Raw genomic sequence first — 18,827 nt, 5'->3', positions numbered from 1 at the left:
AACCTCTGATCTTGGTAAATATTTGCTAGTGCTGTTCTACTGTAGGGCCAAAAAGAAGCTGTAGGCAATTTAGTGAGTGAATAAAGGACCACTGATGTTCACTTGCACACTGCTATTGAACTTGATGCCGTCTTTGAAGTTTCTATACTGGCAGATGCAGTTTCACTGAAATCTGTTGAGCAGCTGTTGACAGTAGAGGGCAGTATTGAGCTGTGAATGTCTTGCCTTTCACTGTGAACATGTGCTGAATCGTACATTCTCTACACTGATCAAAGCACAGACATCCAGGATCCAGCCAAGCGATGAAGTGGGATAAACCACCAGCCATTGAACTGGCTAATAATGATGGAGTTAGTTTTGCGATGAAGCTGCTGAGCAAGCTGGAGAGATACAAAAGGATGTGTAAAATCTCTCGTTTGGTATATAGAATAAAAGGGTCCTTCAGACAAAATCTGAAATGGCTTTATGTTCAAATCCTGTCTTTGGATGCTTTATCATGGTAACAGGTGCATTTAAAGTGCTGTTTTTCCCTTTTGGCTCCACCATAGAAGAAGCAACTATGTAAAGGGTTTTGTTTTACTTTGTCAAATTCCCTAAATATATAGTAGGTTATAGAAGAAACTGAATTGTTCACGGTGGTAGTGATAGAAACCCACTCCCGGTTTTGTTGATTTTCTTAGTGAAAACGACAAATACAGATACTTTACTGGAAATAGTCATTTTTCAGAGCACAGTTTGCATTTATTTGTTGATTGTAACAAGGAAAACGGGTGCCATCACTTTTGCTCAGGTCATATTGCATGTTTTCTTTCACCAGCATGTTAAATCTTTATTAAAAAGGAGCAGCAGTGCGTTTGCTGTAGAGGATGTGTGCTTATTTTCATGTAGAAAATCAACAAAAGCATATGATTTGACTGAGTGCCAAAACTTTTGCATGATTGTACAAGGGTGTTTTACTCAGACATTTAAACAAATTTATTTTTTTAATTCACCAAAGACATCAGTTTCTCCAGAATGCACCACTGACACTAAAACACTGGATGATTTTATATGTCAGCAGTGGAATTTCCGTTTTAGCTACAGTGAACAGTTTAGGTTGTTTACCAATCAAAGATGAAGCACGAGACGTGTAACAGTTGAAAAATGGATTTATTTGCATTCAGTGGGTATGAGCTGGACTGTTCAGCGCAACACGAACGAAATTCAGTCTTTTGAATGCCATGATTTCATTTTTCCGTCCAAAGTACAAACATGACTATGCACTAATTAAACCATCAGGCTGGGAAAGTGAAGGGAAGTGAAAAAGACATACGCTACCAATCTGAATACTTTAACTGTGCAACCTTCAGCTGGTGAAAGCATGAATGAATGTGTCCAAATACTAACAAAAAAACAAAAACAAACCAACGAATAAATATTTAGCTCTTCATGACTTCCATTCATAACGTGGGAACAGTGGGTGGGACTCAAATGAGACAAGGTCATCCATTGCAAACCACTCCAGTGAAAACAGGTCAAAAGCCAAGACAGACTAATGCTGTTGTTCCATAACTATTACTGATGAGCTTTTATACCTTCGGTTAACGGGACTCGCAACAAATGGCTAGATAATGCTTCAGGATCCATAACTACTATTCAAGTCCAGCAAAAAATCTTGAAAACAGAAAAAGATCAAATCCTTTCTTTCACTATTGAACATGTACTTGGGCAGTGTGTATAAACAAAGCATTTAGCTACCTTCTACTATAAGACCTGGAGCTCCATTGCACAGCTGAGGTAACAGTTCTTATCCTAAGAGGGCAAAACAAAACAAAAAAAAAAGGCGGTGTGTATTGGCAACGTTTGAGAAGACACATGCGGTTGATGTAATTATTTAAAAATGTACAAAACAATGGAATCCATGCATAAAAAACAGCCCCTGATTTGAACACGCTCAAAGGTTGTCACTGTAGTAATTACACACTAAAGGTACGTCTATGGCAGGCAAAAAAAAAAAGCGCACAAACTACACAACTGTCATGTCTTCACAGTACAATTCTTCAGCCAAACAATCCTCATCCGTTCAAAGATTTATCACAATGTTTTGATCGATATCGTTCAGACACTGAAATAGAAACTCCATCTGAAGTGGGATGCTGTTGAAAGAAAGAAAAGCCTTCTCATTTCTCAATGACGCAAACCATCTGACACTTATAGACATCCCATCATACTCACATCTGTTGCCGTACATATCAGCAGGCCCTTCTTTGAACGCTTTAGATTTCAGTCGGTAAATAAATAAAGTAGAGTCCATTATATTGAGCCCAATCAATGGGACTGAATGAGCATGTCTTATATTTTTTTATTCGAAGACTGCAGGTAAACTTCAGGCCAAACTAACCTGGTCTCAGTGTTTGCTGACTAGAGTGATGGCGTTATGGGCAGCACGAGGATTTTAAGACATTATGTGCGCATTAACACACACTAATAACACCTGTACATACAACAGGTTAGATCAGACTCTGCTTTTCTTTTGTTAATTCACACGATCTGAATGAGAGAGAGAGCAGGTTGAACTCGTTTTCATGGCGTTGTGGATCCATTTATCCTCCACAGCTGGACAAGCAGTGACAATCCTGAGCATGACGTGTATACGATACGTTTGCAGCCCTTTGAAGAAAAGTCTTTAGATTCTGTTTGTGTCAGTGAATCAACAGGGATGTACTTGGCACTGTTAAATGCGGACGTATCTTTCTCAACAGCAGCGAACTCATTGACCTCATTGAGCTAATCCAGCATTCAAGCACAGAAACACTTTCATCATATGGCACCCTTCAGTCCAAATACATACTCTATAGGTATAGTCTTTCAAGTGGCTCGAGAGGGCCTCTGTTGAGACTTTGCGGAGCCTCAGACGGAGCGCTTAGCATCCATTACAGCTCCTCTCTCTTCCTTCTTTCCTCTAGATGGTCTCGGTTTGAATAAAAATCTGCCAACAAATCAAAATGAAGCATTATTATTTCCTTTGGCACAACATGGGGCCAGTTGCCTAGACAGGGAAGCCTAGACCTGGACGCCACAGGATATTAAATAGAGATTTTTTCAAAAATGTTTCTTTTTTCTTGATAATTAAATATACATTCAGTATATATAACCACTTCAAATTAACATACATGATGTCTTTTGTATTCATGCACATCAATGAAGAAATATTCAGATATTATATTAAACTAAACGTTAAAAATAAAAACAAAATCAGGTTCTGTAAATCAGTGCAAAAACTAAAGTAAACATGTTCTCATGCAAAGTGGACCTGGTGTCCTTATTAAAGATGTTGACATTGGTTGGAAAGATTAGTAGAAGTCATGTTGAAGGTGAAAGAGCTTTGTAAAGCATATTATTATTAAACAACACTCAAACACAAAAAGCCTTAACTTTGAACTTAAACATCCTTGTTTAATGTGCAACTGTTTGATGATAGTCAAGCGGAAACTTCACAGAACCACAACTAATGGTCCCCAGGCAGGTGTGCCATGCATGATTTCTCCCAGACTGATTGGGAAGGTAAGAGAGAAGGCAGCTGACCTAAAAGCAGCCAGACCAACAGTTACACAGAAAGTACTGCAGTTATCAGTTTTAAAAGCTCTTCTGCTTCGTATCGGGGCATTAGAAGGGAAATTAATATCATCAGCCAAGAAAGGGAGGGTTTTGAGTTCATCAGAGGGACTCTCCTAACCTTGGGGAACTGAAGACAGTTTACAAAGACGAATGGGCCAAAATTGAACCACAATGCTGCAAAACATTAATTACTCCCTCCCTCAGAGCTTTGCAACTAACTACTAATGTTATTAATTTATGATGTCTGAATACTTTCTCAATCAATTTTGTTTTTTAAACAATGTTTTTTATATGCTTATGGATATTTGAAGTGGATATATGCACTGGAAGTATGTGAAGTACAAGCTGTACACAGTTGCAGCAAAGAGATATTCAGTTGTTTACCTTGGACATCTTCTATCAGGAAAGGACGTGAACAAAGACAATCGCCAGGCCGATGTTTAGCAGAATGACCATGCAGATCATAATCGTATTTGGCCCCTGAGAAGAAAGGAAACGAAACACAGAAAAAAACATTAAAGTTCACATCCCTGATCACATTAAGCAGGATCTCATCATTCCATACCACTTAAAAAACTAAATTCTCAGTTCTCTGCAATCTTCCATCAAAATGTAAAGACTTTGACGTGTCTTTAAAACAGCTTTTTATATTATATTAGTTATATCACTGTGTACCAGAAAGCAGGGCAAAATAATACTGACCAGTAACATCATGTTTCATCTCCTCCCCCACCACTCCTGCCCATCATCAAGCAAAATTCCCAAACATGTTCTTATTCTTTCTATTGTACAGCCACTTCAGTTTCTTTAATAAATGAGTTGTATTTTTTTAGATTACAGTGTGTCATCCAGTCTCAGAGACCAGTGTTTCCAATTCTCCAAACTGGAATTTCCTACTTTTCACCTAAAAGCATTTGTGGAGCTTCTGCTGTTTTGTTTTAAAATTGGGTCTAGGCCATGGCAGCGTCTGATAAACAAAATTAAACTCAAAAGTCTGTTTAAACATAGTCAAAACATGCTACTGATGGGTGGCACCACAGTGGAATTAAACCATGGAATAGCAATTTGGACAAGCTCTTAAGAGACTCTGATTTTCCAAGTGTGAATTAGGATGTGGAGGCCTTTTCAAATGGATTTTACCCACAAGGAAAAAAGTTCCTAGTTCTCATAAATGCAGCATTAAAACCTAATCCACTTTGAGGTAAACATGTGCTGATTTAGTCATGCAGTTTGCATGTTACTAACACTGCGTTTAACTGAAGCTCGGAATTCCCCACCTCCGACTAGGAAAAATCATAGAAAACACCCCTTCAACTGGGAATTCCTACTTGGAAAGTTGGGATGGTGTTCTCAACTGAAATCAACATGGCTAAATGAGATTTGCTTTAGATCAGTCAACATACAGACACAGTAGTTGAATTATAACAACGACTATAAAATTCAGTTTTGAAAAATGCTGACTCTACTGTAAATGTTAAAGCTATGACTTGTATCACTATCGTTAGCTAACCAGCTTTTCTCTTTCTTTTCATTGAAGCATCTGTGTTTTCCACTTTGTAGCTTGAACATGCAGAAGTCAAAAATGATGCAATTCCGAGCTCCGGCTTCCCACCATAAAGCCAAGTCAAATGGGCATAAGCTTGCTTAGTTAGCTATATTATCCTTATAGTATATGTAGTATATAGTATATCCTTATAGTATATGGTTATGTATTTACATATTATCTGATACCCAATACATTGTTTTACTATAGTTTTAAGAAGGTTATGGACTAAAATATTTTAAAAAATTCATTAACAGTGGAGAGATACGTGTGTGGTGTGGTGAGACAAAACGGCCCCCAAAGAAACCTTTTTTAGATTTAGCCCTATTTTACCACCACCAACCTTACTTAAAAACCCCCTCAGTAAAAACATGTGGGCTTACTGGTGGTTTTGAATGGCTCCTATCAACACCACTGTAAAGAAGCTGCTAAGTTTCTCTAGAATGAAGCGTTTCACATCAAACCACAGCAAAACCACATCAAACTCTGATTGACTGTTTACATCCCAAGCGTAAAGCAAAATGTTAATCCATGACCACTGCAGAAAATTTTGAAAAACGGGTGGAATTCCTAACAGCAGCTAGTCGTCTGAATGCCTCATCAGTGGGGAAGTACAGGCTGTGAGGCAGTTTATTATAAGGTGTCTGGAGGAACACAAGCAGCTTTCTGAAGGTTACAATCTGTCATTTTGTGGATCAGCTTTGCATGGACATGCCTGATCATGAAAAATGTGGTCAGGAGGGCCGGAGCCAGGGCCACGTATCAAACAACACGATCTGGCCACATCAGTTGTGGTTTTCTGGGCAGTAGGATGTGGTTTAATCAGTGCAGGAACAGCCACTCTACAGAGGAATGAATCTCTCACGCACTGCCCCACTGTGAAGATGAAGGTGGTGCTGTAGCCCTGTCCTAGTCTCCGCGGAGTCAGTAATTCATGAAAATACATGGAGGATTCTGGTAACTGAGCAGATGCATATTCTCAGACCGGTAAAATGGCCGTGTTGCAGCATGTTTATGGTATGATAGTGGTTGTGGGTAATGGTGGGATAGAAAGAGTGTGAATAACACTACCCTCTTATTCTCTCAGGTGATGTGTAAACAGTCTTTTAGTCTCTTACTAACAGCGTTAACACATTCAGGACTACTCTGTACAAAACAGGAGCACAGGAGCACTAATATAGGGACTATTCTACCAAATGAGTTCTAACTGTGACAAGTAAAACCTATAAAAACAGTTACATATTCAGACTTTAGACTTAAATCAATGCATTAACTGAGATAGTAAATCGCTAAATATGCACAAAACCATCATTTATAGTAGACTTTTCAGTGTAAAGTGTTTGCCCCAGACCCAAACTTTACATCTCTAATCTTGGGAAAATAAATGTTTCTCTCACTTTTTAGCCATAGACCCTTTCATTTTCCTTTAAAGGTGAAAGATTTAGATTTATAATGTTTTAAATAAACAATACTTTATTCAAAAATCATGTCTCATGTTTTAATGTCACTACTGAAACAGAGTTTTAGTCTAAAGGTGGGGTCTTATTTTAGCCACACCCCTGCATTTTAGAGCAGGAAGTGAGACTGCATCCCTGTCCCTCATTGCTGCATCCCTGCATTGTTTTGAAGTAGAGGCGTCCCAAAGTATGAAAATCACAGTGCAACATTAAGGATGGTCACAAACACATTTTCTGCAATTAAATAAAGGTTTATGTGTTTTAATGAAAAATATTATAATTTCATGTATGTACATCATGTATGTTCAGTCCTGTGCTGGCTAGTGCTTTTAAATTATGGTCAAAATTTGCTAAAAATGTCACTACCGAAACAGTAAATACAGAAACACATGGTAAAGTTTCAGTGGTGTTATGATTATTTTGGTAGTGTCACAATGGAATGTTCAGTCATTTGTTTTGATAAAATAAAGACAGATAAAATAAAGATAAATAAAGATTTTAGTCTGAAGTCTAAGTCCAAAATGTGTTTTCAACTCTGAACCAACTGGCTGAATCATAATGTCAAATTAACTACATTTTCTACTTACCCTACAACTCAGACATGTTTGGAAATGTTTTAAACTGGGGCTATGAGCCTTATGTTGCTAACACCAGAAGTCAATAGTGACCCAAATCTTTTCCATAAATACATTCTCAAAACTTTCCTCAACCTACTGAAACCATATCCACATCTTCATTAAGGTTGCACAGACTTATCAGTGTAGTTCACAACACAGTGAGACTTAATCTGAGGTTAAAATTAAGAAAATGTAAAAAATGTGCAACTATTGACATAATATTTTAGCAATGTTAGCCTCATAGTTCCAGCGCTAAACTGAAAAAGCTAATTCCGGACACCAAGCATGTCTTGGCTTATTGATTACATCTGGGTGAAATAGAAATTTGTGTAAATCAAAGTCGAAGTCTCAACTCAATGTGTTTTAAGGCAAGTGTGTGATGATGTAGGTACACAGTTTGCACAGTGCTAATTGGTGGAGTATATCCTTCCATTACTTGCTAAGCTTGTAGCTCCAGTGTGACCCTAAAAACACCTTCAGAGGCCAAACATTTCTTGGCTGATCCACTACATTTGGGGTAATGGGAAAATTGATTTGCTTTTTTCACTGAACTGTACCTTTAAGTACCGAAGACTGCAGTTTATTATAAGGTGCACAGGCATCTTTCTGAAGAGAATCTGTCATTTAGATTTTGATCTACCAAACAGAAATGTTCTGCTGCACTAAAAGTGAGGAATGACTGTGAGAATGTGATTACCCTAAGTACAGAAATGCTTCCTTGGAAATTTAAGCACAAGAAGCTAGAAGGGTAATCAAGACTTTAGTGTTTCCTTTCTTTACTGTTATTAAAGCTTCCGTTCTTCTTTCTTAGTTTTCCAAAGAAATCTGCAGGGATATTTTTTCCACACCTCCAAAGTTCAGTTTAAGAAGCTGGTTGCATTTTCTGCTTTTCACAGTGCAAGTAATCCCAAACACATTCAATGGTTATGAGGTCTGAAGTCTGGGGTGGTCAGTCCATTGTTCTGAGAACATGAGCAGCTTCTTTGTTTGATTTGCAAATGTTTGTCTTTTTTTTGTCCTTTCCTCAGTAACAGCTTCTTAGCAGCTACACATACTTTCAGAGCCATAGCCTTGAGTTCTCACAGTGGAAGGATGGACAGAAACACCTGTGGATTTTTTCAGACCTGAGGTAAGAGTGGAGCTTACAGGGAGATTTTCTCCTCTCGCTTAAAGATGAGAGCTGAAAGTGCTGTTGGTCTGGTGGGGACAGTTTTGGTGGTCTAATAGGTCATGTGTGTCTTTTTATTTCCATTTTCTCTGTATCTTTTAAACATTGCTTGAATTGTAGTTTTGGAAACTCCTGTTTTTTCAGGCATTTACCTTTGATCCTGCAGAATATCCTGCAGATTTCACTGAAAAGTCGAAAGCAAGTCTCCTAAAAGAATGGAAGCTGCGGTAAAAGCCAAGGGCGGACACATTATAAACTGAAAAAAGCTTATTTTATATTAAGTTTTACTGGCTGGCTTTATGTGAACATTTGATGATAAACCAAGCAACAGAAATGGTCCAAAATTACATGGAATGAAGATGTTAAGCTGAGAATGGAAATACAAAGTTTTCTTATAACAATAATTAGAAAAGGACAGTGTGTGAGTGTTTGACTAGGCTTGTCTTACCTCATCTTGTTCTGTGGCTTCTGCCACTTCACTCGGGGCTTTCACCACAGACCTCTGCCTCACTTCAGCTTTAGGCTCCACCTTGGGAGCTGGCTTAGCGACTGGCTTGGCGATGACTTTGGGCTCTGGTTTAGGCACAGGCTTAGGTTCAGGCTTAGTCACAGCTTTGGGAGCTGGGCTAGGTTCTCTTCTCTGAGCGGGGCTAGGGCTAGCTTCTCGCCTCAGAGATGGTGTAGCTTCTCGTCTTGGAGCTGGGCTAGGATCTCGTCTCGGAGCTGGGCTAGGATCTAGTCTCAGAGCTGGGGTGGGTTCTCGTCTTGGAGCCGGGCTGGGTTCTTGTCTTGGAGCCGGGCTGGGTTCTAGTCTTGGAGCTGGGCTAGGTTCTTGTTTTGATAAAGGTTTGGTTTCTGCTTTGCTAGGTGCTTTCCTCTCCTCCCTGGCCTCCAACTTGCTCTCCATCTTTGGGGCAGGAGGTTCAGGTGTTGGCTCGTTGTCCTCAGAGTCTCTGGGCTCTGGGGTTTCTTGGGCTTTGGAGGACACTTTGGGGGCAGGGCAAGAATTAGGTTCTTCGTCGTCAGTGGAAGAGACGAGGCTGGTCCTTACTGGAGCTGTGGCAGTTGCTGGGGCAGGTTCTGTTGCTTTCGGCTCCATGTCTATCTTCTGCAAGGGCTTGATCTCCATGTCAGAGCCCTGCTCAGCTTTGGCACTCTGGCGGCTGGGGGAACGGGATGGGACCTTACTGCTGGGCGCTGGAGGCTCCTCTTGGGCTGGAGCTGGAGCTGCAGCCGGAACTGGAGCAGCACAAGATGGAGTCGTAGGCCGACTGCTTGGTTTGCTACCTGGCCGGCTCCCGCCCCTGCTGCTGCTGCCTCTGCTGGTCCTGTCCCCGTTCCAGCTACCGGGGCTGAGGAAGTTGGGGTCTGGGGCAGCAGTAGGGGTAGGGCCAGGTGATGGTGTGCGTGCTGGACTAATGTTTGGCTTCAGGGTCTCCATCTCATGCATGAAGGGGCTCTCTGGAGGTGTGGGCATGCTCTCCTCCGCCAGCAGCGGCTCATGAATGCCTGTCTCGGCGTTCTCGTTGCTCTTGGCAATCTCCTGCAGTGCTCGCTTCTTCAGGTATTCTGGGCCTGAGGGGTGCGACAGAAGACAGATCAGTGGTCTGCAAATTTTCACAACAGGAACTACCTGAACCTCATCTTCTTTTTGTTCAGCAAATAGCTTTGATCATTGATTAGTAATCTTTAGTAACCTGTGATCTATTACATTTACCTTACCTTGCATTTTGTACAGTTCTGCCATGAGTGTTGTCATGTTTTTTCAGATATTGCTGAACATTTATTGAATCTACATTGTTTAAAAGCTTATACTGCTAATGTGTATAGTGGTGCTTGAAAGTTTGTGAACCCATTAGAATTTTCTACATTTCTGCATAAATTTGACCTAAAACAGCATCACATTTTCACGTCCTGACAGTAGACAAAAATAAAATCAAATGAAACATACAAGACAAACATATTAGACTTGGTCATTTATTTATTGAGGAAAATGATCCAGTATTACAGATCCCCTTGTGCAGCAATACCTGCAGCTGAACATTTCTGGTAACTGTGGATTAGTCCTGCACAATCAACTCGATAAAATTTATGCAGAAATATAAAATTCTAAAAGGGTTTGCTTTCAAGCACCACTGTAGTATTGGAATGTTTGGTATTTTTATCTGACAACAAGAAAAAATTACAGTGCACAATAAAACGACTGGTTACACTTAGCACTGTCAACTATATGTTAAGGCCCCTATAACTAGGCTTTTCTAGCTATTTTAAAGTCTCAGCCTCAATGCTCTCAAAAACATCATACATAAAGAGACATGCTACCTTGTGTGGAAAATCATTAGTATAAGGCTGATTTTGCATTTCAGACCTAAACATTGAGACAAACCTTTCTTTTGAGCCTGTGCACATTACGTTAATACTTAAAGAGGCATGATGTGGTCCAGAAACTTCTGACTTTGAAATTATTACTTGCAATTTTAACAATAAAAAGGATGTCTGAGAAAATTTTGAGAGCAGAGAGCTGAATTTGAAAATGACTTGATGTACTTTTCAGAGTCTCTCATATGTCCCTTCAGACTCCTTGACAGAAACCATTAGGCTATGCAAACAAATATAGACAACTGACAGAATCACACAGATGGGAACCAAATGAAGTTGAGTATTCATGGGCTGTGCTTCATCAGTCACAGGCAGAAAGCAGTTACATATTTAGAGCGATCTCTAAACACCATGTTTAATGTTGAAATACAATCCATGGCAACTGAACAGCAGACACTTGGAACTGATTGGTTAGGAGCTGATTGATAACTCACAAGAGGCCTGAACGCAGTTTTGAAAGTACTACAGTAATTGACATTGACAGTGTTGACATTTATCAGGATTACACTTGACATACCAAGTAAGATACTTTATAGGAATATTGCCTGAAATAAACATGAAAAATGACCCTTTTATATTATGTGACACAATATCAAAGGAGGTTATAACTAGAATATTAATTACATGTCTCAATACCAAAAACCACAATGTTAGTAATGTAAGTAAAATGTTACTAATGTCATATACTTTTCAATATTTCTACCAGATGTTCATACAGTTGTATGCAAAGTTTGGGCAAGTTCTCTACAGAGAACGCACTTTTGTACATTTGAATGCACAACTACTATTTATTTATTTATTTAATTAATTTATTCAATGCACTACTACTATTTATTTATTTATTTGCTGATTTTAATATATTGGAAAAATAAGAAAACATAAACTATGACATAAGCAAAAGTTATGGCACATTTTATCCCTTTATGTTTTATGTTTCCAGTTTATTAAACTAAATAAAATACACATAATTTGCCACATTTAAGTTAGAGGATGTGTTATGGATCACTGCAGGCTTCCAAATGATCCGCACTTCCAACATAAAGTTCCAATATAACTTTAATTCCAAACTCAGAATGCTCAGATTGTTTTGTGAATGAGGTAAGCCAATCAGAACAGAGGTTTTTTACATATATCAGTCTTAAAAGGGAATTTTCTCCATTTTTGCAGAATTAAATTGTTAGAATTCAAACAAAGTCACTCAGAGTGGTTTGATGATGGTTTGAAATGCTTCACCGTACAGAAACTTTTTTTACCATCATCAACATTCCATATAAAATTCAGAACATACATGTAGATCTACTGGTGGTTTTGGATAACAAATAAAATGTCTATATTTGTGTTGTAGACATCATGACCCCTGGTTCCTATCAGCACCCCTGTAAAAAGATCTGAGCCAGTTACTGACTTAGTTTCTCAACAACGCACTATTTCACATCAAATCACTTAAATAAAGTCTTTAAATTACATTTCGACATTTAGTTATGCAGAAATGTACAACAATCTGTGGAACTCCCTTTCCAAAAAACCATTTAATTCAAAAGAAAATGTACTGTGGTAGAAATGAATTATGTCTGTTGTAGATGTAATGTCTGTTGTTTATGTAAAAAACATAAAACATCCACAATGCCATTTGTCTCAACATGAAGCTGTAAAAGCTACGCTATGCTAGAGGAACCCTATTCGGGGGCCTCTAGAGCAGCAGCAGTGTGATCCTTCACCCCTGTAAGTCAGAACTTTTTTTTAGACTCTCAAAGGTGACAGGGACCCTAGGGATGAGTCTAAGGCCTGGATTTGCTCTGTAAACATTTACTACATATGCTGAAAGACCTGTGACCTTTTCCTTTTAAAAGCACAATTCTAGTACACATCTAATTTTACTAACGAAGAGTGTCTATATTGGTGCTTCCTAGTCTTGAAAAGGTATACAAGCTTTTCTTTTAGAACCTTTAGAGTCTGTGAGCAGCTGGAACACAAGTTAGAACTCATCCCGCCTTTTTATATATAACTCAGGACTGCTGTTCTATGTGTGCAACCTTATTAAACACAGCAGTCTAACTATATCTAAGCACTTTCTCTTTTGTGTCTCTACTTGTTGTCATGTAATTACATAAACTGAGGAGAACTTTAAATCTGAGACATTAAAACTACAAAACTAGCTAAACTATGAAGTCCACATTTAAAGTGGTGGTTCTGCTAAATAATGAACACGCCTTTTCTCCTCCATTAAATGTCAATAATGATATTTTCTCCTCCTTTAAAGTTCTGGAGATACAAGATTTTGTTTTGAACGTTCTGTTAAGCCGTGTTCGACCCTGAAGAGGGAAGTTCGGGATTTTTGTACATACAAAGTGGGAAAAAGCAGGGAAGCTCCATGAAAGTTAGCACTCTTAGCAAGAAGCTAGCCACCTTTCAAAATAGAGAAGTTTATAACAAGCATCACAGATTTAACCAATTGCCATCTCTGTATGTTGACTTATCAAGCTGTTGTTCTCTCAAGCATTAAGGGGGCCACAGAAAAACCTCTTACGATGTATTTCTACCTAGTAAGGTTCAATTTCACTCGTTTATTAAATCTGCTTTGGCCATATCTATAAAAGTGGTACTTAAACACTTTTAATATTAAATATGTACAAACCAATCACAATCCTTGGCAATCCAGTCACACTAAACAGGAGATCTGGTATGTCACAGAACAAGGCCGCATGTCTATGTGCAGGTCAATGATAGCTAGCAAGATGGAGGAAGCTCTGGTAAGACATGGTTCACGATCGTGAAGTGAAAGTAATGACCTGGGCCGTTAGGGCGGGGAGGGCAGTGGCACGATCCACAAATGAAGCCTTTGAGAGCTGCTGATCTACATTATAACATTACTATAACAATCTTATTTTAAAGCAGAGAAGCGGTACTTCACTGCTATTGACAATCTGATGAACCATGTCGATATGACATCTGATAATAAACTTCCTTCCTAACTTTCACAGTAGTTCTCAGTAGGGCAGTTTCTCTGGTTTTTCCTAGTCAGAGGTTGGAAATTCTGAGTTAAAGATGTTAATGGAATGTAACAGGTAAGTACCATGCAAACTGAATGCTATCTTTCATCTTCATTCACGTGATTGTGCCAAAACTGGGGAAAACTGTGTAAAAATGTCATCATTTTAAGCTCGTTAGTTATTGTTATGTGTTAGTTTTTCCAGTTTTTTTCATTCCTATATTTACCTGGTTGATAGAATGAAGGTGAGAGTTCTCTGGCCACCACTCGCGCAATACTGGACTCATTGTTAGCAGCCTGAGCGGCCTGATCAGCAGACTCTCCTTTGGTCTTAGCATGGGCGGTTCTGCAGAGGAAACAGTTTCCAGTTATTTATCCATCCATTCACAAGGCACAAACGTATGCTTGCATTTCCACTGTAATAAATGAGATAAGTTCACAGTCAAAGAGTGCAGCCGTTTATCAGAAGGACAAGGTCAGCACATATCTGTGCACTGCTTTATGCAGATGTAATATGAGTCAGGTGGAAAATGTTTTTTCGCTGGAAAGGCAAGGCAGTGTAAGCAAAACAAATGCTTAACTCACTTAGCAGTAGTACTACTTCATTCACTTGTTTTGCGTACAACATTGTAACAAATGTCCCAACATTTATGGGACACAAATAAAGGCAGAGCAGAAATAGCAATACTCCAAACATAAGCTCAGGGGAACATCAGACCTCTAAAAGTAATCTGAGATGGCAGAGTTTCAGGAGCGCTCCACAAAAGGAAAGCTCTGTTTACACTGCCATATTATCGGCCTGCCTGTTTATCCTCTAATTTGATACAAAGAAACAGATAACAGTCTGGAAACAATGCAGAATAGCAAGTCATATATCAAATGACACAAACACCAAAGCCAACGGTAAATGGTGCAGAGATTAATCACGTGTTAATTAGTCTGCACCTGTCATACATTTCCTTAGGACAACATCAGCTGACAGAACTGGTCAAGCACGTCATGCGTCTGGCAAACATTTTGCTGACAGCAGCAAATCACTCTTGTGTGATTAGTTAATCTGCTACTGACTTTTACTTAAACTAGGCCTATGGTTCCAGTTGAACATCTCAAAATGTCTGTAGAATTAAATGGTTTAGATGTAAACCAAGTCATTCAGATTGGTCTGATGTGAAATGCTCCGGTTTAGGGAAATTTACTGACTCAGAATTGTTCATACTGGAGGTGATAGGAACCAGACGTCAGAAGTGTCTAAAGCTTTGGCATCTAAAGCTGCCTAAGAGACAGATATTACATTAAAAGGATAGGAATATGCTGCCTGAAGCCTGAGACATTGTTTTACAATAGTTTTGAAATTGGAAAGGTTTTGTTTTAAAATTTTAAAACAAACTCTAAATGACTGTTTATATCCCAACCATTGACATTATGAAAGAACATTAGAAATATATATTTCCTGCTCATATTATCCAGTAAATGTCTAGTTTCTATTGCTTTTTTTTGCTACACTATTTAATTTAATTTAATGTCAAACCATAGCAAGTTATGTAATTAATTACATTTGCATCCGATTTGCATTCAGTATTAAGAAGAAGATTAATTAAGACTGAGGCTTGAGTCTGCATGATAAATGTTTAGTGAAAAACATTCTACCCTTGTACCACTATGGTGACACACTGTTGTTTATTCCTCATACTTATTCGATGACTGAGCCTTTTATAATTTTCTGCAGTATCAGTTCACAAGGTTAGTACCCAAAACATGAGAACCAGGCCTTTAGAATTCCCACATTTTAGCAATTCTGAAATTCAGTTTAATCTGCAAAACCTGTCCTGGCAGCTAGTATCTTCCTTGAAAGCCCTTTGGTTTTATCTTGATGGTGCTCTCGTGATAGCAGTGCACAGCTCTGGCCCTCCAAGACATTCCATGTCGTCTTTATTTGGAAGATGGGACGGCAGTTGTCTGCTATATTTATAAAAAGCACAATCACTCAACATAAAAGAATCCCTCATCATTCCCCGTTCAGGTAATGGAAATCTGTAAAAAAAATCCCCAAACAGACAATAAAACAGAGCTAGAGGTCTCTTGATTCCAACCTCACTCCATTGGAGAGTGCTTAAACTGTGTGAGGGTTGAACGCAGAGGTCAGGTGTGTGGTCAGGGTCGTGCATCGCAGGATTATTATTAGCAGGAGAGGGTGTACTCTTCAGGCACTGAGCTGGAGCAGAAATAAATTATTTTAACACCTAGTCTCAGACAATGAGATATGACCAAGGCTGTACCACTCTATATCCTTGGCTGCGGAGTGAGGAACAGTTCATTCCTACCAAAGGGGTTCATTATAATAATGCTTTAAAACCATGGACAAACCACAGCCATAAAATATATGATGATATATACTTGACCTCCTCAGTGACCCTTTTTAAAAGCGTGGCTGTAATAAAATCTTATATGTATCTATTATTATCTCCTCTATTTGGAATAAAACTATATATAATTATGCTCAGAAATAAAGTTCTTTTTTACAAGAACGTGTGAATTCCGAGGTTCAATTCCCTGAAGCTCTGTGTTGCTGTGTTTGAATTGGACAGTTGGAGCATTTCAGATTGTGATTACTCTGGGAATACTTGACATGCTGTAACGTTAGCCTGAGCTCAAAATAGCCTTGTCCACTTTAAGACGCAGTTTAGAAGCCACTTCCCAGCGGAACCATTAGACGGGCTCACAGCTCCCTGTAGTGGATCTTAGATCTACACCTGTCCACAAGCAGTCAGGCTAGTTTCAGGCTTCTTCCAGGGCTACTGAGCTTGAGGGTGATTGATAAAGTGATACAGCTGGACCCTGCCATAGGAAAACCGTCACTGGGCCTCACATTTTATGACTGTGCCAAAACATTTGCGTATGACTGTAGGTGAACAGCCATTGTCTGAAGTTCGCTTGGAAGAGATTCGAGGCTAATGGTGCTAACAAGTAATGGAACCACATTAATTTGCATAGTGCAAACTACATGCCTAAATCTTCACGCTCATTCCTCTGTGTTTAGTCATTAAATCTTCTCAAATAGACTTGCTAATGTGTTTTTTGACACTGTAGGACATGCTGTTATCTAGGAACATGGACAGACATTTATTGAGTAGCTAAAAAGTGGCATGCAATTTGCATGGTGCTAACTTATGCTGTAAGCTTCAACTGTTAATTACATCAGCCTCTATCTAAAGAAGCACACGTCTGACTGTATTTTGAGGGGCGTATATGTGATCATTTTACTTGAAAGTTTCATTTAAAGTCATTTCAGTCTTCTTCAGTTTGTAGCTGTAGGCTCTAACAGGAGCTACATGTACAGATTCTATATCAACCTTTAAAATTGCAGGGAACAAAAGGTAAAATATTAAATGTGTTAAATGATATTAAAAAATTAAACATGTTAGTATGATACTAAATTGAGAGATATATCAAACATCCAGCAAAGCTTGAATGAATGATATAAACACGATAAAACACGTCTTAATAAAACCTGTCTGAGAACTGTGTGGGTGTGGCTAACAAGCAGTTTGATTGACAGCTGTCTGTCCAACACTCCTAGCACGCTCAAGCAGAACTAAAATCACTATCCAGCTTTTATGATGGTAACTGGACGAAAATGTTACGGAGGAACAGACAGATAGACGGACGGACGAACAAATGGACAGAGGAAGCAACACGCAAAATGAATGGGTGTCTGGCAGCTACAGATGGTTAGCTTTTGGTTATGCTGGGTTAGCTGTAGCTCACTGTTTCTCTGTGGGGCAGGAGAGGCCATCCTTGTGATTGGTAAGGGGGATGGTTATGGAAGCGTTACTCAACATTAGGTTTGGCCAGGTTACATTGAGAGAAATATGGTCAAATATATTGGTCATTATTCCAAAGGTATACCTAATACATATTTACTGTTTGCCTGAAAGAACAAGATTAACTTCATTAGAAAGAAGTTTTAATAAACTCTTCAAAGATGAATTGCGCTACAAGTGATATTACGAAAGCCCATTCTGGCCACTTAAAAAAAAATCCCATCAACTAATTTTTTCATTCTGAAGTGAATTTCTATTACATTATTTTAATGAAATGAAATCTCATTATTTTGAGATACTATGATATTTTGAGAAAAGTTCTCATTATTTTGAGATGAGAATGAATAACGGGAAAGTATGCACTGCTAATGTGTCTGGTAGAAGGTTAAGAGGTCTGGTTACAACATCTGCCTAACAATTTTCTCTAAGGCACCGTGATAAAGTGGACATAGACAGCACAAAGGGTTTCTCTAAGCCCTAATCCAGTTGTATTTCTAGCCATCTCAAATCATCTTTAGGACTAAAGCCATATGAATGGTGTGAGTCACTCAGCATGAGAAACAATGCAGAGGTGGAGCTGACTACAGGAACCTTCAGGCTATTATTTAAACCACAACAGAATTCAGTTAAACTAACACAAAACAGCATTTTATAAAAACATAGACAAAGATGTAGTAGTGGGCATTGTGGCCAAAAAAATGTATATCACTGCATAATCAAGATTACTAATGAATTTGGTATACATCACAGTATAGTGTATTTATGTATATTTTTTTAAGTAAACCTTTTTTTGCAGAGTAACAATTATTCTTCACATTCAATAAGAGCCATATTTAACAACTGAAGCAAATCTAAAATATTTTTATTGGCCGAATTAGTACATTCAGAGGATTCTCTGAGCACGACAAAAAAGGTGCTGAATCTTGTTTTATGTCCAAAAATCATTTGTCTCATACGTGCGTCTCTTACTCTAGAGCTTTAATCTATGATCGTCAGAAAACACTATCATTTAGTAAATATTACAGCCGTTCACATGATCAGCTGAGAAGCTGGTGAGCCTCTTGGCTTTTAGGCCGAGACCGCTGTGTAGCCTTAAACAGCTGGCTGAGCGAGGGGTGCCATAGGCACAGTCACAGTAGAAACCTTCTTTTTTAGATTTACCATATTTTACTATCATCAACATTACATATCGCTGTTGTCAGAAGAAAATCTCTTATCTCCAAAACGGTTATTTTACAGGAGAAGGAAAAAAAAAT

The 18,827-nt window shown here is 38.7% G+C and overlaps 1 protein-coding gene across 1 annotated transcript in view; it reads right to left on the bottom strand.

Moving 5' to 3' along the window:
• Positions 1-1,130: 1,130 nt before the first annotated feature.
• The window catches only part of jph2 (junctophilin 2), a 38,770-nt gene continuing 21,073 nt past the window's right edge, over positions 1,131-18,827 (bottom strand). Inside the window, exons 3-6 of the mRNA XM_017707957.2 lie at positions 13,978-14,096; positions 8,831-9,957; positions 3,982-4,077; positions 1,131-2,968 (exon numbers count right to left, since the gene is read on the bottom strand). Coding sequence (XP_017563446.1) covers positions 3,997-4,077; positions 8,831-9,957; positions 13,978-14,096 — 1,327 coding nt within the window. The 3' untranslated portion in view covers positions 1,131-2,968; positions 3,982-3,996. The remainder of the gene's footprint in view (positions 2,969-3,981; positions 4,078-8,830; positions 9,958-13,977; positions 14,097-18,827) is intronic.

This window comes from Pygocentrus nattereri, chromosome 9 (genome assembly GCF_015220715.1).
Source record: "Pygocentrus nattereri isolate fPygNat1 chromosome 9, fPygNat1.pri, whole genome shotgun sequence".
NCBI classification, from domain to species: Eukaryota; Metazoa; Chordata; class Actinopteri; order Characiformes; family Serrasalmidae; genus Pygocentrus; species Pygocentrus nattereri.
This window is presented reverse-complemented; position numbering and strand designations above follow the sequence as displayed.